General features: G+C 39.5%; 1 protein-coding gene across 2 annotated transcripts in view; it reads right to left on the bottom strand.

Annotated features, from left to right (window-relative positions):
• Positions 1 to 18,897, bottom strand: part of LOC104404510 (E3 ubiquitin-protein ligase Midline-1) — a 102,013-nt gene that overhangs the window by 9,359 nt on the left and 73,757 nt on the right. For both annotated transcript variants that reach the window (XM_010012956.1, XM_010012957.1), the window contains exons 4-6: positions 16,124 to 16,272; positions 12,159 to 12,286; positions 3,513 to 3,656 (exon numbers count right to left, since the gene is read on the bottom strand). In XM_010012956.1, coding sequence (XP_010011258.1) covers positions 3,513 to 3,656; positions 12,159 to 12,286; positions 16,124 to 16,272 — 421 coding nt within the window. The remainder of the gene's footprint in view (positions 1 to 3,512; positions 3,657 to 12,158; positions 12,287 to 16,123; positions 16,273 to 18,897) is intronic.

Below are 18,897 nucleotides of genomic sequence, written 5' to 3'. Positions count from 1 at the left end.
AAAAGCCTGCTCAATTTAAAGTTCTGTATTTCTCTTATGCATAGAACAGGGCTGCCAAGCACTATAGCCAAGCAGTTTGGCCACATGGAAATAATCTTTCCTGTATGAAATAGGATTCAAAATGAAGTACTCTATTTGGATCTTTTCCATCAAATCTTAACCCTCCAATTTTTCAGTTAATAAAAAAGAATATAGTTGATTATCTTGGATAGAAAATACACTAGAAAAACATACCATTGCTTGTTTTTGTTACTGAATTCTTAGCAATCTCTGAATGATATATGCCTCTGGTGGGGGAAATGTACTGAGGAGTGGAAAGTGCAGTCAGGCTGGCTATGTGGTTTTAAGAAACAGATTCCAAAATGACAGCCTCCATTAGCACGGTAGGTGGGTATGTATGCAAAGTGATTCCTATTGTCTCAGGGGAAAAAGGCTTGTTGGTTTAATGCAGTACTTCCGCTACTCCCTCGTGGCTAATTCATAGCTACAAAAACACAGAACTGAAGACACTCTGTGAACCTGTTTACATTATCTGCTACAGGCAACACACAATATCAATGGAAAATTTTTGGGATATGACAGAGAATAAATTTAAAAAATAATTGTATGCAACAGCATGGAAATGACATAAATCAAAAGAAATTCCTGCTAATCCAAAATCTATTCCATTAAAACAGGATTTAAAAAAATAAAATATCACCTAGCACCAGTTCACGAAGCCATGAAGGCTGCAGTTTAGCACCCGCTAATGTCACTTACAGTGGAAATAGCTCTCCATGTTCAACCACACTACTACAGTACACTCCAATATTCAAGGCTAAATCTTTCATAGTAATTTATAAAAGTTGGTACATTAGACCCTTCTTCAGGACAAAAAATATAATCCAGTAATGCGAAGAAATATCCAAGCAGTCTTCTGAACAAAATCAGCACATTAGTGGGCAAATTTCCACTACCAGTGGAAGTTGGAATGAACTGGAAGAGTCTTATGCTTTAGAAACCTGGGCAGATCTGTAGCAGTTAGGTTTGGCAGGAATCTCAATTGCAGGTGTTCAAGTCTACGTTAAATAACCAGATTAAAAAAAAGCTTTGCAACCTTTATAAAACGCTTCCACATATACTTACATAAGCATGTACAGAATTTGGGTTATCATTATACCTTTCAATTAAACTGAAACTTACAGCCAGGATATTTGTGTACAAGCTGTGCATTAAGAAGAGAGAGACAGAAGCAAAGAAAATGGGCCAGTTCTTTCATTTCTTCCTACTGTGATTTGAGGTCTTCAGAGCATTTTGTATACAAAGTTTCTTACAATGTTAATTTGTTCTCTCTTCAAACTTTTAATGGCACCATTTCTGCAAAGCAGTAAAATGAAAGTTCAGACTGCACAGTAAGCACTTCATGCTATACTCCAAAATTATCATATTGCATCTCTGAAAGTAGACTAATTGATACATGTTTTGCAGATCAAAGCTTTCACCTCCACATGGGAAACCTACAGTACAGCCTAAAAATGAATACCTTGTTATTTATGCAATAGTAAGCAAAGAGTAAAACCCAGCATCACAGAGGTGTGGAAATGGCACAACTTTCTGCTGCTCTGTTCACTCATAGTGCCAGTAACTGACTTGCATAAAGTCTTCTAGCATAAAGCCATAGATAAAAATGGTTAGAAAACCAACAGTGAACTATGTTGTCAATAAGTCCTGCCTGCTTAGTAGTGATTAATCAGAGAAGCTTTTCCTTCCTTATCTGCCTTGCTTCAACTGGTTCCAAGTTACAAATAGATCTTTTTGTTATCCAGCTTGTTCAGATGTAGGACCATGTGCTGAAGTTTACTTCATCTTTCCAGCAGTCTTAATTTTTGCAGTGTTTAAAATTAGGTTGTTTAGTGAAATACTAAATAGAGTTTTGGCAAAACACTAATAAAATTTTCAATAGTCCACCTTATATTTTAGTCAATCCTGAATATCATATTATATTCACAGTATGCTATTTAAAAATCGTGTTAAAATGCCAGCACATGAATCCTTAGATATCCTTTCAGATTGCTTGGAGAAAAAACTCCAGTTTACTGACAAAACGAGGTGCATGGAGCAACAAAGGTGTCAGTGCAAAAGTTTGGCTCACTACCGAAAATGGCATAGATCACACATTTTCCGCAGCACTGACTCTCATCAAAGTATCTCAGTGAATTTTGTAAGAAGAAAAACATTTCTGCACTGGGTCAGAACTAAGCCTGTGTAGCTCAGTGAGTGGCTGGGGTGTCTGGTGGTGGACAAAGCACATAGCCATCATTTCTCACCATGCTCTGGCAGACCTCAATAGCTCACAGCTCCGGGACTTCCTGAGCCAGAAGTCTCTGCACTGCACTTAGTGGATTTTTCTTGTGAGATCTGTGTAGTCATCTCTTGAACTGAAACCCACAACCCTCTGTGGCAACGAGTTCACAATTTAAATGCACACTGACTGAACAAACTCCACCTTTTGATTGATTTGTTTCGTTTCAGGATCCTTGTTTCATAAAGCAAATATGTGTCAGTTAGTGGTATTACCATTAAACATACAGGGAACAAGAAGAAGTTAAATGACTTCTCCAAATTCATAGTTAATGATCACTATGCACTGAACCCAGAAGTGCTGATTTCCTGGCCAAAGTTTAGAAAATATTTTTTTCTCAGAGGAATAGTTATGTAACAACAAAAGAATCCAAGGAATAATCAGCAAGTTTGTTCATTAAGGAAAGCCACAGATTCAAAACAGGGAGCGTATTTAACAAAAAATGTGCTGCAATGCAAACATAAAACAATGATGACTAATATAATTACAAGTCGAACAAAGTTACCATGTTAATTGTTGTTTCACTGAGGTTTGCTGCCTTAAAGTACACTGACAAACATAAAACAATGATGACTAATATAATTACAAGTCGAACAAAGTTACCATGTTAATTGTTGTTCCACTGAGGTTTGCTGCCTTAAAGTATACTGATACCAGTGCTTTGTAGCCTCGAAGTCCATAAAAATCAGAGGGAAGGACTTATGCTGTATTTTGACAAAAGTCCAGGTGTCAAGGTTATCTAAATGACAATGGGGCTGCAGTTCTGACTAATGACCAGTTCAACAGAGGCTCCCGAGGGCCTGACTTGCCCAGACAAAGGAACTGAGGTCTTTGTCCCTGCTACATTTGCAACAAGGGACCTAGGACACAAGAGACAAGTCCTGTCAACATGGACAGTACTTGTGCTTTTGGGAATACGTGCTGGTTTTAGTCTTTGAAAGCTCCCACTACACAGCACTTCCAGAAGAGACACAAGAAATTGTAACTGGATTAATTCTGAATTAGAAATTATTTTGAAATTATTATTGGTTTGGATTTAAAATTTTGTCATTAAATCTTCCCAGAAAATATTTTCTCATTTTGTTCTTGACATATATTTATATTTAAAGGCACTTGTTTTAGAGAGAAACAAAAAGGAAACAGAACTAGAAAATAGATGGTTTATACTTACTAACAACATTAGCTTGTCCAGTGAAGATGGTGTACTGCAGCTCATAAGAGACCACGCTGAACTCATCATCTGATGTCCAGTGGACAGTAATGGTATCATAAGAAGCTGTACAGAGCTCTTCTCGAATGGTGGGTGGGTTGGGAGCTGTGAGATACAACAGAGGAGGCTTACTGACATAATCAGTAAAGTATTTATGTTCTCACTTGAGATTAGGGGATGCATCTGATGTATGAGTTTGTAGCTATGCCATCCAACAGGATTTTCAAAACCTTTTTGCTAATTCTAGTAGCAACTTTGGTTATCAATAAAATGGAACAAAGCAATTCTTACTATCAATATTAACCACCTATGAACTGCAGATTTTGGAAATGTTTTGTATTAAAGTAGCTTTAGTTTCAGATGCTGTAGCACAAGTGATGTTTGTGGTCACATTAAACTGTGATTAAATGGGTACAACTGACATGTTACGTTTTCTAGGATTGTTCTGACCACAATACCAAAACTATCAAAGTTTCATTGATGCATATGTCAAGAGGGAGAGTCAACACTCTTCACTGTTGACTTGAAAGTAGTGTTTGCTTAGCCTATCCTATCAGAGAGTGGCATAAATGGTATTCAGAGAATATAATTTCAGGGAAGCTTCCAAACACTCATGCCTTCATGCTTAACTTTCTCCTCTCTACAAGTTCATTTTTATTTATTATTTCATAGCCATCCTTTCTGATACAAATGCATAAATTCCTGTTGGCTCTACAACTCAATTTTTTTCAGCCTTACATAAAGAGTTCTTATCATAACATCATGACCGTAGGACTATTACAACCTTATCTTCAACATCATTGCTGATCAATTAGATAATTTTGGAAAACAATCCAAACACTGTAATTAAAATTTAACCCTCTGGTGTTTTGTTTTTGTTTTTGGGTTGTGGTTTTCTTTTTTTACTCAACACGTAAGATCCCTGGGTAGCAAGCAGTACATTCTTCTCCCATATTAACACACAGGTTTGTTTTAAAGACCTATTTAAAGAAGTGAAACTTTAGGCAAACTTCTTATTCTAAATTTTCCTTGTTTGCATTCTTTAAAAAGCCACATCTCTATGTAAGAAACCAATGAGTTTTTCTTTGAGAGACTGGTGAGCCTTCCTGCATGCTTGTTTCGGAGGGAGCTTCATTCCTAATTATCTTCCATACATGCTACCATCATGCAAAAAAAAAAAAAAATTAAAATACTTGTGCCTAATAGTATTCCTCCCAGCTGTCACAGAGTGAGGAAAGAGGGCACTCAAGCTGAAACAACCGAAATATGCTATTAAACATATATTAAACAAAAAGAAAGGCTACTTTGAATGGCATTTTTGATGCCAGTACTTTAACTTCTGGGAGTCACAGATAATTGTCTCAAAACCAGCCCCTATGAAGGAATTCCACCTTTACTTTTGCAACATCATGTTTTTATGAAACATCTATTTTACTTTCCATTAAGAATTTTTATAGTTCATGTCCCTGGTTTACTGATGTATGTTCCCAAGGACTAAAGTGCAGACGCATTTCCAAGCAGCCTCTTTCAACCAAGGGGCATAAGGAAATGTTCAAATGTGTTTCATGATATGGCTATGATTTGTGATGCTCTAAATATTGTAGCATGGAAGGTTACCAATGCTTTTTTTTTTCACAAGGCAGAGGAGTCCTTGGGACTGATGGGTATCAATTAAGAGAAAGAGAGAAATGAACTGAAATCAGAACAGTTATCCAGGAGGGGAATATAAACAGAAGGATTAAAAAACCCCACAATCTTCTGGAAAGATCAGTGCTGGAGTTTAGAGGTAGTGGTTAGAGGCCAACAAATTATTCTGAGAGCTATGCAGTACTGCATTGGTCCTGTCAGCCATGTTTCAAAAATGTACCCAGCAGAACAAACACTGGCGCTTTCCCGCTCACCCCTCCCCAAGCTGAAGCTTCATTTTCATATTTTGCCTATCCTATCCTTCAAAGGAAAAAAAAAAAGAAAAAGAAAAGAAAAAAAAAAAGAAAAGAATTAATTACAAATATACAAGTGAATCCATTTTTTTGTGTGCTAGTATCCCACTAGACTTCTTCAGTCGTCTCCTGCACCTAACACAGCAAAACCTTTTACTTGAGAAGTGTACTTGTTATTACTACAACACAGATAATAAATATTAATTTATGGAAAGCAACATTACTGAAAGTTTAATGAACTGTAAACTGCATTTCAATAGCACCTAAGTGTCTTCAGCTTGTTCGAAAATGACAGCCTAAGTTCTCTTTTCATATGTACACCTGTCTGGCCTTATGGCTGGAGATTTACAGGCCTTCATGTAATGCAAACGACAGAAAAAAAGACATTTGGCCTAAGCAGGATGTCTTTTCACTTGCTTTTGTGATTAATCCACACCCACCTAAGACTACACTACATGAAAATCAGCTCATTAACAGCGCCCATTTCATAAACCACTCAGAATAAAACAAAATATATTGGCTTCTCCTGCAGACAGGCAAGGAAGTCTATATGCAAATATTTTATTATGACTTTCAAAATAATATAGAAGTCTGACTGCCAAATTCATCCTTCCCCAGCATGTACACCTTTGGAGAGTATAAGTCGTTAATGCAATTAAAGAGATTGACCTTAATCAGTTATCTTCATTATTTGATAGGGTGTGATTTGCTGATCAAATAGCTAGTGCTGATACAGAGCTCAGGTGCCACAGGGAAAGCTCTATAGAACCTCCAAAGCCATCTCAAGGCTGCACTGACAACTTTCCCAGTGTGGCCTTGACTCAGGTGTGCTTAACTATTGCTTGGGAAGGGGAAGCCAAGCATGTTTCCAGCACAGCACTGGAATACAGAAAGCCTCGTATCCACTGTCCAGTACCTTTTCCTGGTGGAGAAGCAGTGTGCCCCTGAGCCTTTCCAGTCCATTTCAGGGTGACGACAGAGCACTGACTCACAACTAAACAAGACTGAAATTTGACAAGAGATGCTGTTAATAATCTCAGTTATTGGCAGCATCCTGCCTACAAACTGCTACCCAATGTCTGGCAGAGCTGAAAAAAGAGAAGCAGCTCTTGAAAACCCCAAATTTACAGCACTCTGTGGTGAGAGAAACTGGAGTCAGTGCCAGCAGACTTAGCAAGGCACAATGAAAGTGGTCTAATGAATTGCTTCCTAACATCTATAGTTCTTCCTGGTCATGGGGCAGCAGTCTCCATAGAGGATCAGGGCAAATATCTGAGACTGGTGAATGCTTCAGTCAGTCTGACTTTCATCCACCTGTATTCATGAATCAATGCTCTGTGACAAGAGAGAAAATCATTGCTGAAGGCTGTTTCAGTTCATTTGTCTGACTTTGACTCAAAACTTTACAGGCATACTTAAAAAGTCAGAAACCATATATGAAGTGCCTGAAAGGCAGTAATTAATATTTGAAAAGCAGTTTCTTAAATTTGCTCCCAGCATTAACTGACCTTGTGAGCATACCTCCCCCTTTCAACCAGGTCAGTCTAATCCTCCTTTCAATGTCATCTGCATGGCTTTTGCTCTAACACAGGCACATGGTCTGTACACCAGAGACACAGTTTAGGGAAACTGCAACCTCTCAATGGTGAATCCCAGCATGAACACAGCAGCTCCTGGGCAGCTATTGAGACTATATCTACATCCTCTCGCTACAGGGTCACAAAGATTGACTAGAGCTGTTTCAATTTTGTTTTGTTTGCTCAGCCTCCACCTCCCTGCTTTCATAGGTTGATTGACTTTGTAAGGGTTCCTTACAGTTTTTGAAACTGAGTGAGAAAGAAAGATCTAAACCATCTTCTCGCTGGTATGAACATGAGAGAGTTGAGCAAGCTGCTCTGAACTTCTCTCAGCTGTTCATTACTGGCTCCATGATATATCATGACACTGGACTGAACCAGCATGCAGGAATTTGGAAGGTGCAGTTACATCAGATATGTATACAAATTTGAGGTATTAGTATAATGTCATGCATGAGTTGGCACTGAGAGCTCAGTCATGCAACCATCTGGACATAGATTTTGGGTAGACCAGAACCGTTCAAAAAGATCAGCATGAGAAGAGACTATACCCACAACATGAGACTGCACTGGCTGGAGGTATTTTTTGATTTTCTAATACTGAAAGAGTTAAGAGGAATGACAGGTTGTAAAGGATTTCCAGAATGAAGTTGTTTTCATGTGAAAAAAACTGCTGGCATATTCTAGGCAATACGTATTTCTTTGTGCAGTCATAGCTAAAGTGATGGATGAAGAAAACTTATCATCATTTCAGATGGGATTTCTGAAGCAGGACAAATTTCAAGGTCAAAGAATAGATGTTCCTGCGATTGATTTCAAAGTGTGAAGACACAGAACAAGTATTTTTGATTCACAATGGATAAAAGAAGTCTTTATGTCAGTAATATTGCACAGAGTTTGCAAGTCATATGCATTGCCTGAATGTAGCTAGATATAGGTTTGGAAAAGATGAGTTCCAGATGAAGAGCTCGAGCAACGGGCAAGATAAGAAAGTTTTCAGAAGACATCAAGGCTATAGATACAGAGAATAGAAGCCAGAGGAAGATTAAGGGTATTGTTTTAATATACTGAGCTTGACATTTCAATGTCTGGCGGGCAACTTTCAGAGAGATATCGGAGATTTTCATTTGGATAGTAGAAGCTTTTGACAGACAGCTGTGTAAATGATAAGCACAAACTAATTAAATTTATATTTGGGAAGGAAATAGCCTAGGAAGAAAGAAGGATGCAAATTTCAATGTGCCACATTGAAAAGTGGGGTTGGGGAGATGGAAGATGAAGACAACCTGACAAAGAGAACACTGGGAAGAACCAAAGGAGAAGACAATGTCCAGAAGACAATCAAGGTCAACTGCTTCAAAGACAAGTGACAGAAGAGAGAATGAAGCTGGAATTTAGGCTTTGAGGTTTTGTTCAGAAGCAGTACTGATGATAGGTATAAGACAGGCTTCTTCACTTAATTCACAACATAGATGTACCACTAGGACTTAGAAATGGTTCATTTTACTTAACTGTGAAACATGATAAAAGTAAAGGCCAATTCACTCTGCCACAAAGTTTTCAGTTTAAGATCTATGAAGACTCCTTGCACCAATCTGAATGGGGTAAAATAAAATAAATCTTCCTCCAGATGTTCTGAGCAACAATAGAGAATATTGAAGAGTAGAAGAGTATTAAACTGTTGAGACTATACATTCCACATATTTACATAAATGTATTTTAACTGTCTGCATACACTCTATTTTGTGCTCAGATAATTTAGACACGTTTTGGGTTTTGCCATTGCAGCCATATGCTATTTATTAACATAAAGAAAAAAGCACAGAGCCAGCTAAAACTGTTCTTCTCTGGGTATCAAGGGCAAGGATAAAATTGGTAGATTAGGAAAAATCAGCTAAACTGCTTGATACATTTGCAAGTGTCCTTAGACTGCATTTTAAGCAATTTTTCAAGAGTATGGATGAGGTAGGAAGAAGGCAGAAAAGAAGCTGTGTAAATGACACAGCCAGCATGATGGACTGCAGAAAGGATCTTTTTAGCAAGATGACCCTTTGTTTTGGCACAGATACAACTTTCATTTTCTGTAGTGTACAGCAGTTAGGGTGGTAATATCGGCAAAGGGGAAAAGACCTGAGGGGTGCGGGAACAGACTACTAGATAGAATTCACCTTGTGTAACTTTAAAGATTTAAGGCACAATTATCTGTATTTAAATGAGTATCTCCAGCCTCTGCTGAGCTCTCTGAAGTCAACAGGGAAAAGCAGACACCTCCAGAATGGAGTGAACTGACCTGATATATATACCTTAAAATGAGGTGGTTATTCCTCTTCTTCGACTATAAAGGAAGCTGAGGCTGATTATTTTACAGGTAAATCCCTAGGTTAGGGCAAATGAGTTTGGCCTTTTATTAATAATTCTTTTAATTTCCTTGGCTTTTTGTAATTTTGGGGGTGAATACTCAGCATGGTGGCAAAATTCCAGCAGACTTTGGGGAGAGGCAGACATCATAACATTTCACTGGTACTGTATAAAATGTTCAAATGACTTTCGCCACATTATAATTATGTATTATTTACTCAAGTATGTGTTATACACTAATTGTACTCACCAGTTACACAGCGATACAGAAATTTCTTGCAGATAAAACCTCTCTTTCAGATATGGCAAGAACCCCACAGGTCTATAAGGCATGAGGAGTACTGCTCTGTGCATGCAGACAGTCTTGCTCGTCCCAGTACTCATCTGTTCACTTATTCTTTACAGTCTAGGTTGGAAGGGATCTTTAAAGGTCATGTATTCCAGCCCTCCCCTGCAACGAGCAGGGACATTTTCAACCAGACCAGGTTGCTCAGAGCCCTGTCCAACCTGGCCTTGAATATTCTCAGGGATAGGACATCTACCACCTCTCCGGGCAACCTGTCCCAGTGTTTCATCACCCTCTTTGTAAAAAGAAATCTTCCTTATATCTAGTCTGAATATACCCTTCTTTAGTTTAAAACCATTACCCCTTGTCCTGTCACAACAGATCCTACTAAAAGTTTGTCCCCATCTTTCTTATAAGCCCCCTTTAAGTATAGAAAGGCCATAATAAGGTCCCCTCTAAGCCTTCTTTTCTGCAGCTGAACAACTCAAACTCTCTCTGCCTTTCCTCTTAAGAAAAACCAGAAGTCAGCTCTCAGAATGGAAAAGATCCAGTGGTTGGCAATGAGGAGTCTCCATGCTCTCATATTCTTCTGAAATAACACAGGTATATCTCCTGCAAATCAGGCTAAGAGAATAGGTCCAGGAAGTGTTTTCAAGTGGTTTTTGAACAGTGCTTTGTGGCTTTCATTGCAAATTCATGCAATTACAGTAATTTGTATCTCTCTGTGAGTCATTATATACTCTAAGATGGCACATTACTCAGACCTTCACTAATGGTCTAAACCTGCAGGCTTCTTCAGGCCAAAGTTCTCGGAAAAGTGAGCTGGGGCTGGGCTCTGTGGAGTACTCATCTGACACCCTGGCACAGAGCACACTGTGTGCTCTCTAGTCCCAGAAACAGAGAGGTCCTCTGCTTCTGTGATGTGGAAAGCACACAGTGTCAATGGCATAAGAAAACATCTTTCAATGCCAAGCCTTTGATGTTAATTGTTTGAACAGCTCCCGGTTGCTTGTGGGAAATCTGCCAGGTTGCAATCTGCCACAGCGAGGAGGCAGCCCCAAGGGAGAGGGAAACACGTGGAGCATCTGTCCCCTGGGAAATGGGATTTGGTCCCTGCTCTCCGTCCTCTGGCTGCTCCAGGCGGAGCTCCAGCTGTTCCTTCATTTCATTCTGCTTCAGTGGCATTTAACCATTTCTCATTCTCACTTGCCCACACCCTAGTGGGGAGGAATGCAAGGAGAGGAGGTGGGAAATGCATCCCAGTTGTGCTCTGTAGCACCTAATGTTTCCTGGGGCATTCTGGGCCTGCTGGGGGTAATATATTCAGGATTAAGAGGGAAAGCGTATTAGGTTTATGTGCAAGGTTTTCGTGGCGATTGGGCTGCAGGGGTGACTTCTGTGTGAAATGACCAGGGCTGACCTTGTGTTAGACACAGCCAGTTCTAAGGCAGGCCCACTGTTGCCCATCACTGATGCTGGTAGTGCCAATATGATCAACATATTTAAGACCGGCTAAAAGAGATTGTGCAACAGCTGAGAGAAAGAGGAGTGAGAAAATATGAGAGAAACAGTTCTGCAAACACCAAGGTCCATGAAGAAGGAGGGCAGGAGGTGCTCCAGGCACCAGAGCAGAGATTCCCCTGCAGCCCATGGTGCAGCCCATGGTGAGGCAGGCTGTCCCCTTGCAGCCTATAGAGGTCCACGGCAGAGCAGATATCCACACTGCAGCCTGTAGAGGACCCACATTTGAGCAGGTGGATATGCTGTGCAGGAAGCTGCAGCCTGCAGGAGCTGAAGCCCATGCAGGAGCAAGTTTTCTGTCAGGAATCATGGCCCATGGGGGACCCATGTCCTGAAGGACAGTACCCCATGGAAAGGACCCATGCTGGAGCAGCTTTTGGAAGACTCCAGCCTGTGGGAAGTCCCCATGTTGGAGAAGTTCATGAAGAACTGCATCGTGTGAGAGGAAGCCTATCCCAGAGCAGGAGGAGAGAGTGAGGATGAAGAAGTGTAAGAGATGTCTAATGAACTGACTGCAAATCCCATTCCCTATCCCCTTGTGCAACCTGGAGGGAGGAAGTAGAAGAGTGAAAGTGAAGTTGAGCCTGAGAAGATGGGGTGGGGGAATACGTTTTTGGTTTTGTTTTTATTACTCAGTATCCTACTTTCACAATTGACTGTCAATAAATTACATTAATCTTCCCCAAGCTGAGTCTGTTTTGCCTGTAGCAGTAATTGTGGAGTGATCTCCCTGTCCTTATCTTAATCCACAAGCTTTTAATCTTATTTTCTCATCCCATTTTACTGAGGAGATGGAGTGAGTGAGTGGCTTGGTGGGCACCCGTCAGTCAGCCGAAGTTAACTGACCACAGAAAGAAATGAAGAAGATCCAATCATTACAGTTTTGAAAGGAACATATGATAGTAGCACCTGGATAAAAAAATACCTGTAAGATAATCAAGGCATTCCAGCAATTTCTTCTCCCTGGTAAAGTCAAGTGCGAAGGTATCGAAAGTATCATTGAGATTAATTTCAGGAATTAGAACCTGGGAGGATGCAGTTGCCATGGAAACCCTAAAATAAAAAGAAGAACTCTTTTAGCATGCAAGACAGCAACTTCACATCAAGGTAGGACCTGGCCATTATGATTGCTATTGATTCTCAAGAAGCTTGACAAAAACTTTTACATGTGTTTCATTTATATGATTTAAGATAGGAGGTTCTCCTGGCACTTATTTTTGCATGTAAAACCTCCAATAAAAATCTATTACTACTCGGCTTTTGCCTAACATGCAGTGTCCTATAAGTTTTTAAGAAAATACTGATTAAGCAACAGTATACTTTGAATTGTCCCTTCTAGTCACCCTTTGAAACAAAGTAGCAATAGCACCACTTTTATCTGTGTTTTAAGCAATCCTAAGAGATTCTGCATCAATCCCAGTCCTTGTTTTCCCAAGCAGCTTTTTGCTCCAGGCATTCCTTGGCACTGCTGTCCCAAGGGCTTGGTGCAGATCCCCCACACCTCCTCAGTTGTTCAGCACAGCACACTGCTGTTAACTTCAAAAGCACAGGGGAGAGATAAAACAAGCAGATGTCAGCACAGTTTATTTTGAAAGGCTTTTCCCTCCAAAGCATGCGTGCATACTTACGTTTCCTCCAAAACTGAAAAGTTTCCTTGCTCACTTCATTTCAGGAGCAACATCCACTTTCTGTCTATCCAGCTATATCAATTTAAAGAGATGAGCTTTCGCAAGAAAACAGCCACCAGGATGGATTGATTTTTCAGGTCCTTCAGCTTGGTATCTCAAAATACATGTTACTGGAGAGCTGAATACTGGGTATGTATACAGCAAGTTTGGTCCATTTAAGCAAAGAGATTATTAGACCTCATGTTATACCACAGAACTTTGTTCCAGTTTGGAGGTAAACATACAACCATGCACACAATGCATATCAATTTTCTGTCACTCTTGACACATCAGATCAAAATATTTTGATTGCTTCAATTAACATTTTCCCAAATTACAGTATTTCCCTGTAGACAGGGCTCAAATTTGGCTACCAGGCCAAATGCTTACCAAGAGCTGTGTTTTATAGAATCATAGAATAGTTAGGGTTGGAAAGGACCTTAAGATCATCTAGTTCCAACCCCCCTGCCATGAGCAGGGACACCACACACTAAACTATGTCACCCAAGGCTCTGTCCAGCCTGGCCTTGAATACCTCCAGGGTTGGAGCATTCACAACTTCCTTGGGCAACCTATTCTAGTGCCTCAGCACCCATGTCTTTCTTGTGTAGTATTTTAGGAACATACAGTTAGGAAAGTAAAAAGCTGAGCTGCACATTCCATTGTCTTCAGCATAGTCTTTAGAAACTGTGCTGAGGAGGTTTCCTAGTCAATAATCCTTGTTATACAGTTTTCAGCACTGTTCTCTTGCAGCTGTGATTGTAGAACATAGTTTGAAGCAGATCCTAGTACAGATAAAATGTTTTGGTTGGTTTTTTTTTTTTTGAGAGAGGATAGTTGAAGTCCTTTTTGCCCCATGTCTTTAGAGGGAAAAATTCCTTGAACTCTTCCACCTCTTCTTTTTATTCTCCCTCATCCCCCAGTAGTTTGTCTGCAGTTACAGTATGGCATTTTTACATCTAGTAGGAAAAAAGCCACATGCATTTCTTGGAGCAAACTCAGGGTGATACATACCTATGCAAAATTAACAAAGGCCTTGCTGACAAGCCAGCATGAAGGTATCTAAGATTAAGAGCTTCTTCGTATACCTCCATAAAGCACATACATATAAGAAGATCATATCACCAGGCCCTTTTGGAGTGGTGTTTGGGGCTACACGAATGGTGCACTGTGAGTACATGTGCTAAAGCAGTTTTTGGTGAGCTCAACAGCTTGCAGTTTCAGGCACCATGTCACCATGTTAGATTTAGAGGACTGAATTTCCTCTTGTAATTCTGCCTGCTCTATCTGACACTGTACTTGGTTGGAAAGGGTTTTATAGGATAAATATGTTTCACCCACTGTAAATAATGCACGACTTAAATCATTGTAGTGTATGCAATGTCTTTGCTTACATAGTTACCTGTTGTGCTTACAACAGAGAATATTATACTGCAATTACTTTGAAATATGTGGATTAAGAAATGCAATGAGCATAATTTCAGGAGACTGTTTTAGCTGCTGGAGCTCAGGGCCCTGGAGAGACTGTTACATGAGCACTCTAGAAGCAAACAAAATATTGCTCACTACATGAGAACTCAGAGAATGTGGGAAATAATTTATTAATCAGACTTAGTCTCTTTTTCCACTTGCAATTTGTCTACAAGCACTTGATGTTTTCCCCCCCAGTTTTACTCGCTGCTTGATATGATTCTCTGAATTTCAAGGTGTTCACAGCCATTTCATTACACACGGCAATCTGTGATAGTCGAGAATTAGGTTTGGTTGGGCACATATGTCAGCTGGTCTCATTTCTGCATTCTGAGTGTCTCTCCTGTGACTGTATTTATGATGCAACTGTCCATGTTTACAAGTTCAAAATGGAGCTTCTCTTAATATTTTCCAATAGTCAATTACAAAGCTTTGTGTCTCTGCATGTTTCTGCCCTACTGCTTGTTCCCCTGAATACTGAAAAAAGGTCACCCCCCTCACCTTCAGCTTTTTACTTGTCATAGTCATATGGTAGTTTTACTATCAGCTTCAGTTGGAATGCCACGATGTACCTTGGTGACAGAATATAAACCAAGATTTAAATCTGACAGATCACGTGATCCATTGCCTTGCCTTGCCTTCCCTTCCCTTCTTTTGCCTTGCTTTTCTCAACAGATTTTCAGTTTTCTGAATCTGTAATGAGCAATATAGTGTTGCTGGCTTACTTATAAGTTGATTAAATAGCTTTGTTGAAACCCTATACTCAGAGAATCTGCATACAGCACTCTAGCGTAAGTGATAGACTTAAAAGAGCAAATAATAAAAGCAGAGAATCTAACGCTTATAATTCCTCAAAAAATGGCTGGCCAATGTGAAGATATAATGTGAACCCAGAGATAAAAAACCAGATGAATGAATATGCATAATCTTTCTAGTTTTCTTCTTCGCTGTCCAAATACATTATCTTTTTTGTGTGTGTTTTGTTTCTCTGACTGATGGCTGAACAGGCTGATAATTCCAACAGACCATTTTTTCTTCAGAAAATACTGCTGAAAGTCAGTGTAATGTTTCAGCCTTTACAGTAGTGCTCTGAAAACCAGACCAAATTTTCTGACAGCACAGATTTCTGGAAAGACTTGCTCCCTTGTTTTTGACTCCTTGATATATTTGGCATGCTGAAGAGGAGCTAGGATCCTAGAAGCATTAGAAATTTCCTGCACCCAGGGACTCAACACAGCAGCTGCCATAACTTCTGGACACTCAGGCTGCTGAATCTCTGACTGTTTGCATGGGCTACCTCAGAGAGGCATGTTGCAGGTTCCTAACATTACACATTTCGTTACCTTGCTGCTTGTTATTTTGTGAAGAATATGAATCCATTAAGATAATTGAGAATTTCTTCTAAGGAGTGTACTCACTGACTGATTTCAGCCTGCAGAAACCTGTTTTTTTGTGTGTGTTTAGCATCAGACATCTGCTTGGCAACCTCCTTCCTTTGTGCATGCTATTACTGTTCTAACTCATTTCGCAACCTCCTTTGACTGATCCTCTTTTCAAAGAAATGTTTTGATTTAGCAGTACAGTAAGGTCCTTCCCACTCTGGTGCAGCACAAAGTAGTGTTTTGAGGGACTGCATCTATTAATCCCCTGCCTTTGACCACATCTGTGGTGGGACAAGACAATACAGCAACTATGACAACCTGTCGGCTTTAAACTGAGGTTTTTATGGTTTTTGAGAGGACATCTTCTTTACCTTTCAGTGATATTTTTAGCAGTCTGCAGGAAGCGAGCATGGTCATTCTCCTTCAGTGACTGTTCAGCCTGAGAGATGAGGGATGTCGAGCGCTCAATGCACTGTTTGCAGTTCGCAATCTGCTGGGCCAGTTTTCTCAACCTCACCACCTTGAGTGGAAACATAAGAAAACAGTCACATCTCTAAGGTCACAAATCATAATTGCATTTGCACTTCCGAGGCAAAGCTGGAATGCAAAGGGGGAGTTAAGATGAGTGGCTTCACTGACAAGAGCTTTTTTCACACTAGCTTGATGGTGAGCTCCATGTAGCCACGTAACATTTTTAATAAGGGGACAGGCACAGCCTGTCTGCCTCAAATTTTCCACATGGAAAACAACAGGGGAGAGCCAAAACAAGCACAGCTGGCCTACTTTCCTACAGAAGAAACGTCATTTCCTGGTACTTTCTGCTTACATGATAACTAAGGGCTATTTAGATAACCATTTCCCTGAAGTGATGAGGTCTGTATTAAAGGCATCTCATAGATTCACTACTTTTTTTTCCTTTCCCATTACTGAAGTGAGTTTCATAAAAATAATCTGAAAATAAATTCGACAGAAAAAGATTGCTCAATTCTACTTGCAATACACCTCTCTCCTTTTCATTATGTGCTTTTAATCAAACAGGGTGTTTTCTTGTTGGATATTTTTAACTGGACAAAAGTGCAGGAGTGCTGGAGAGCTAGCTGATTGTTACTACTGCAAACATATGCGCTGAAGACAAACACAGTGGATGTGACTGTAATCATTAGCTGAAAGGTTAGGGAGGGGCACAGCCAATCCTCTATTTAAAGACAACGCTGGCTAGCAAAACTTCTAGTTTTCCTGAAAGGTCTGGCAGTTTCTCCCATTGTTATCACATCAGGATCATAGTTTGAACAGGAGTAAGAAATAGGAAGGAAATGAAATAATTCTGGAGTTTAGAAAAACATTAAGACCTAGCTACATGTAAAATGAGAAAACTTACAACTGGATTGGCAGAAATATCTAAATTTATAATCAAAATAACATTTCCAATCCCAGCAGTTAGGGCCCTAGCTATGAAGTTCCTGAGTTGAATTTCAGATGTAATTACATCCTAGGCAGAGGTAAGGATATCTTAATGCACCTACCCAACAACAGAAACTAGTAGGAAAATAAACCTTTTGGAACACTTTCAAAAAGAAAACACTGGCCAACTGACACTCTCCTGTAACACTGGTATTTCTTCTAAATATGGAAACAATAAAGAGAGAAAAATGCTGGGAAAGCATAAAGATTTTGATAATACTAATGTTCAGATAAGCTTCTAGGATGAACTAATGCCATAAAGTTTTCTCTAACTGCATTTGCAGTGATTACTATTGGGTCTACACAAGTCTAATAAGGGAAAAGTTCATTGCAGTATTAAATAGCTCATCTCTTTACTTACTTATTGATTAACTTATTGATTACTTACTTATTGATTAACAAAACTAAAATAAACTGAAATAAATGCTACCTTGTGAGCTTTCATCAGTTAGAAGGCATGTCATGATTTGTGGGGTCTATATATGAACAGTGTTTTTTGTTTGTTTGATTCTTTTTCCTATCTTCTTCAAGAAGTTGAGTGATGATAAACTTTAAAAGGAAGAGTCTCATCTCACCAACTCCCCACCCACTCTCCCAATGACAGGAATGATGTCTGCACCAAAATGATCTATCTATTTGATTTTGTTTGTTTGTTTGTTTTCCCTGTTACACGCTCTGTGAGATTTTATAGGTTTTGGGTGACAGGTGAGATTAAGGATGGAGCTCTATCACACTGTCAGGCTCATGTGTCTGAATGTGCAGCCTTGCAGGCATACTGGGACTTTATACCTGAGTAGTTCCAGCTCTGTATCCATAACTATAGTCCTAAAGTCAAATTCATCATGCCCTACCTTCCAGAAAGACTCTTAGTCACAGGCCCTCATAAAAGATGCATTGGACAGAATTTCCTGTGGCTTTTCACATAGATCTCTTGAATGCCTGAAAACTTTCAACATACGTAACATTTGGAGCAAAGCATTCCAGAACTTTGCTGGACCTCCAGTGATACCACTTTTGGTTGAACAAAGTAGGACAAAGGATAGGGATAGATTCTGATATCAGCTATATTCAAATGAATTTGGAGTCAATTGTATTATAAATCTTCCGTGCTTTAATGGACATTAGAACACATCTTTGCAAGCAATAGATTTTTAAAAACAACTCATGTATATAGAACAAATCCAAATTAGTGGAAAGTTTTCTGCTTCATTGGAAGCACAGCTGGTCTCACTGTGCAGAGAAACAGAGTTGAAACAATAATGCAGAAGGCCATCTTTTCAGTTTTGAAGGGGATTATATTTTGTTAACAGCATGAGGAAATTCAGGTTCTGTGACACAGCATACAGTACCTGTGGTTTCAAATGCGTTTAAGTCAGCCCTTGCCTACAGGCTTTTAATTTCAAGTTAATTGGAATATCTTGACAGCCACATGAACCATTTAACCTGCTCTTGACTTTATTCCTTTCCTGAGCTTTTCCCACACAAGAAGAGTTTATATTTGACTTAGTTAGTTTAGCAGTTAAAGAGTAAACACCATGAACCTAGAAAATAAGGACATTAATTCAGCTCTAATGTGTTTCTGAGTTAACAGGTAGCTAGCAACGTGTTGAAACTTGAATATCAGAGATGTTTCCTGTTCAATACGTTTATCGCTAATAATTGTGCCTCAGTAATTAGAAATGCA

The sequence above is a fragment of the Nestor notabilis genome, unplaced genomic scaffold, assembly GCF_000696875.1.
Source record: "Nestor notabilis isolate BGI_N333 unplaced genomic scaffold, ASM69687v1 scaffold5014, whole genome shotgun sequence".
Taxonomy (NCBI): domain Eukaryota; kingdom Metazoa; phylum Chordata; class Aves; order Psittaciformes; family Psittacidae; genus Nestor; species Nestor notabilis.
Note: the sequence above shows the minus strand (reverse complement) of the source record. Positions and strands in the feature narration are given on the sequence as shown.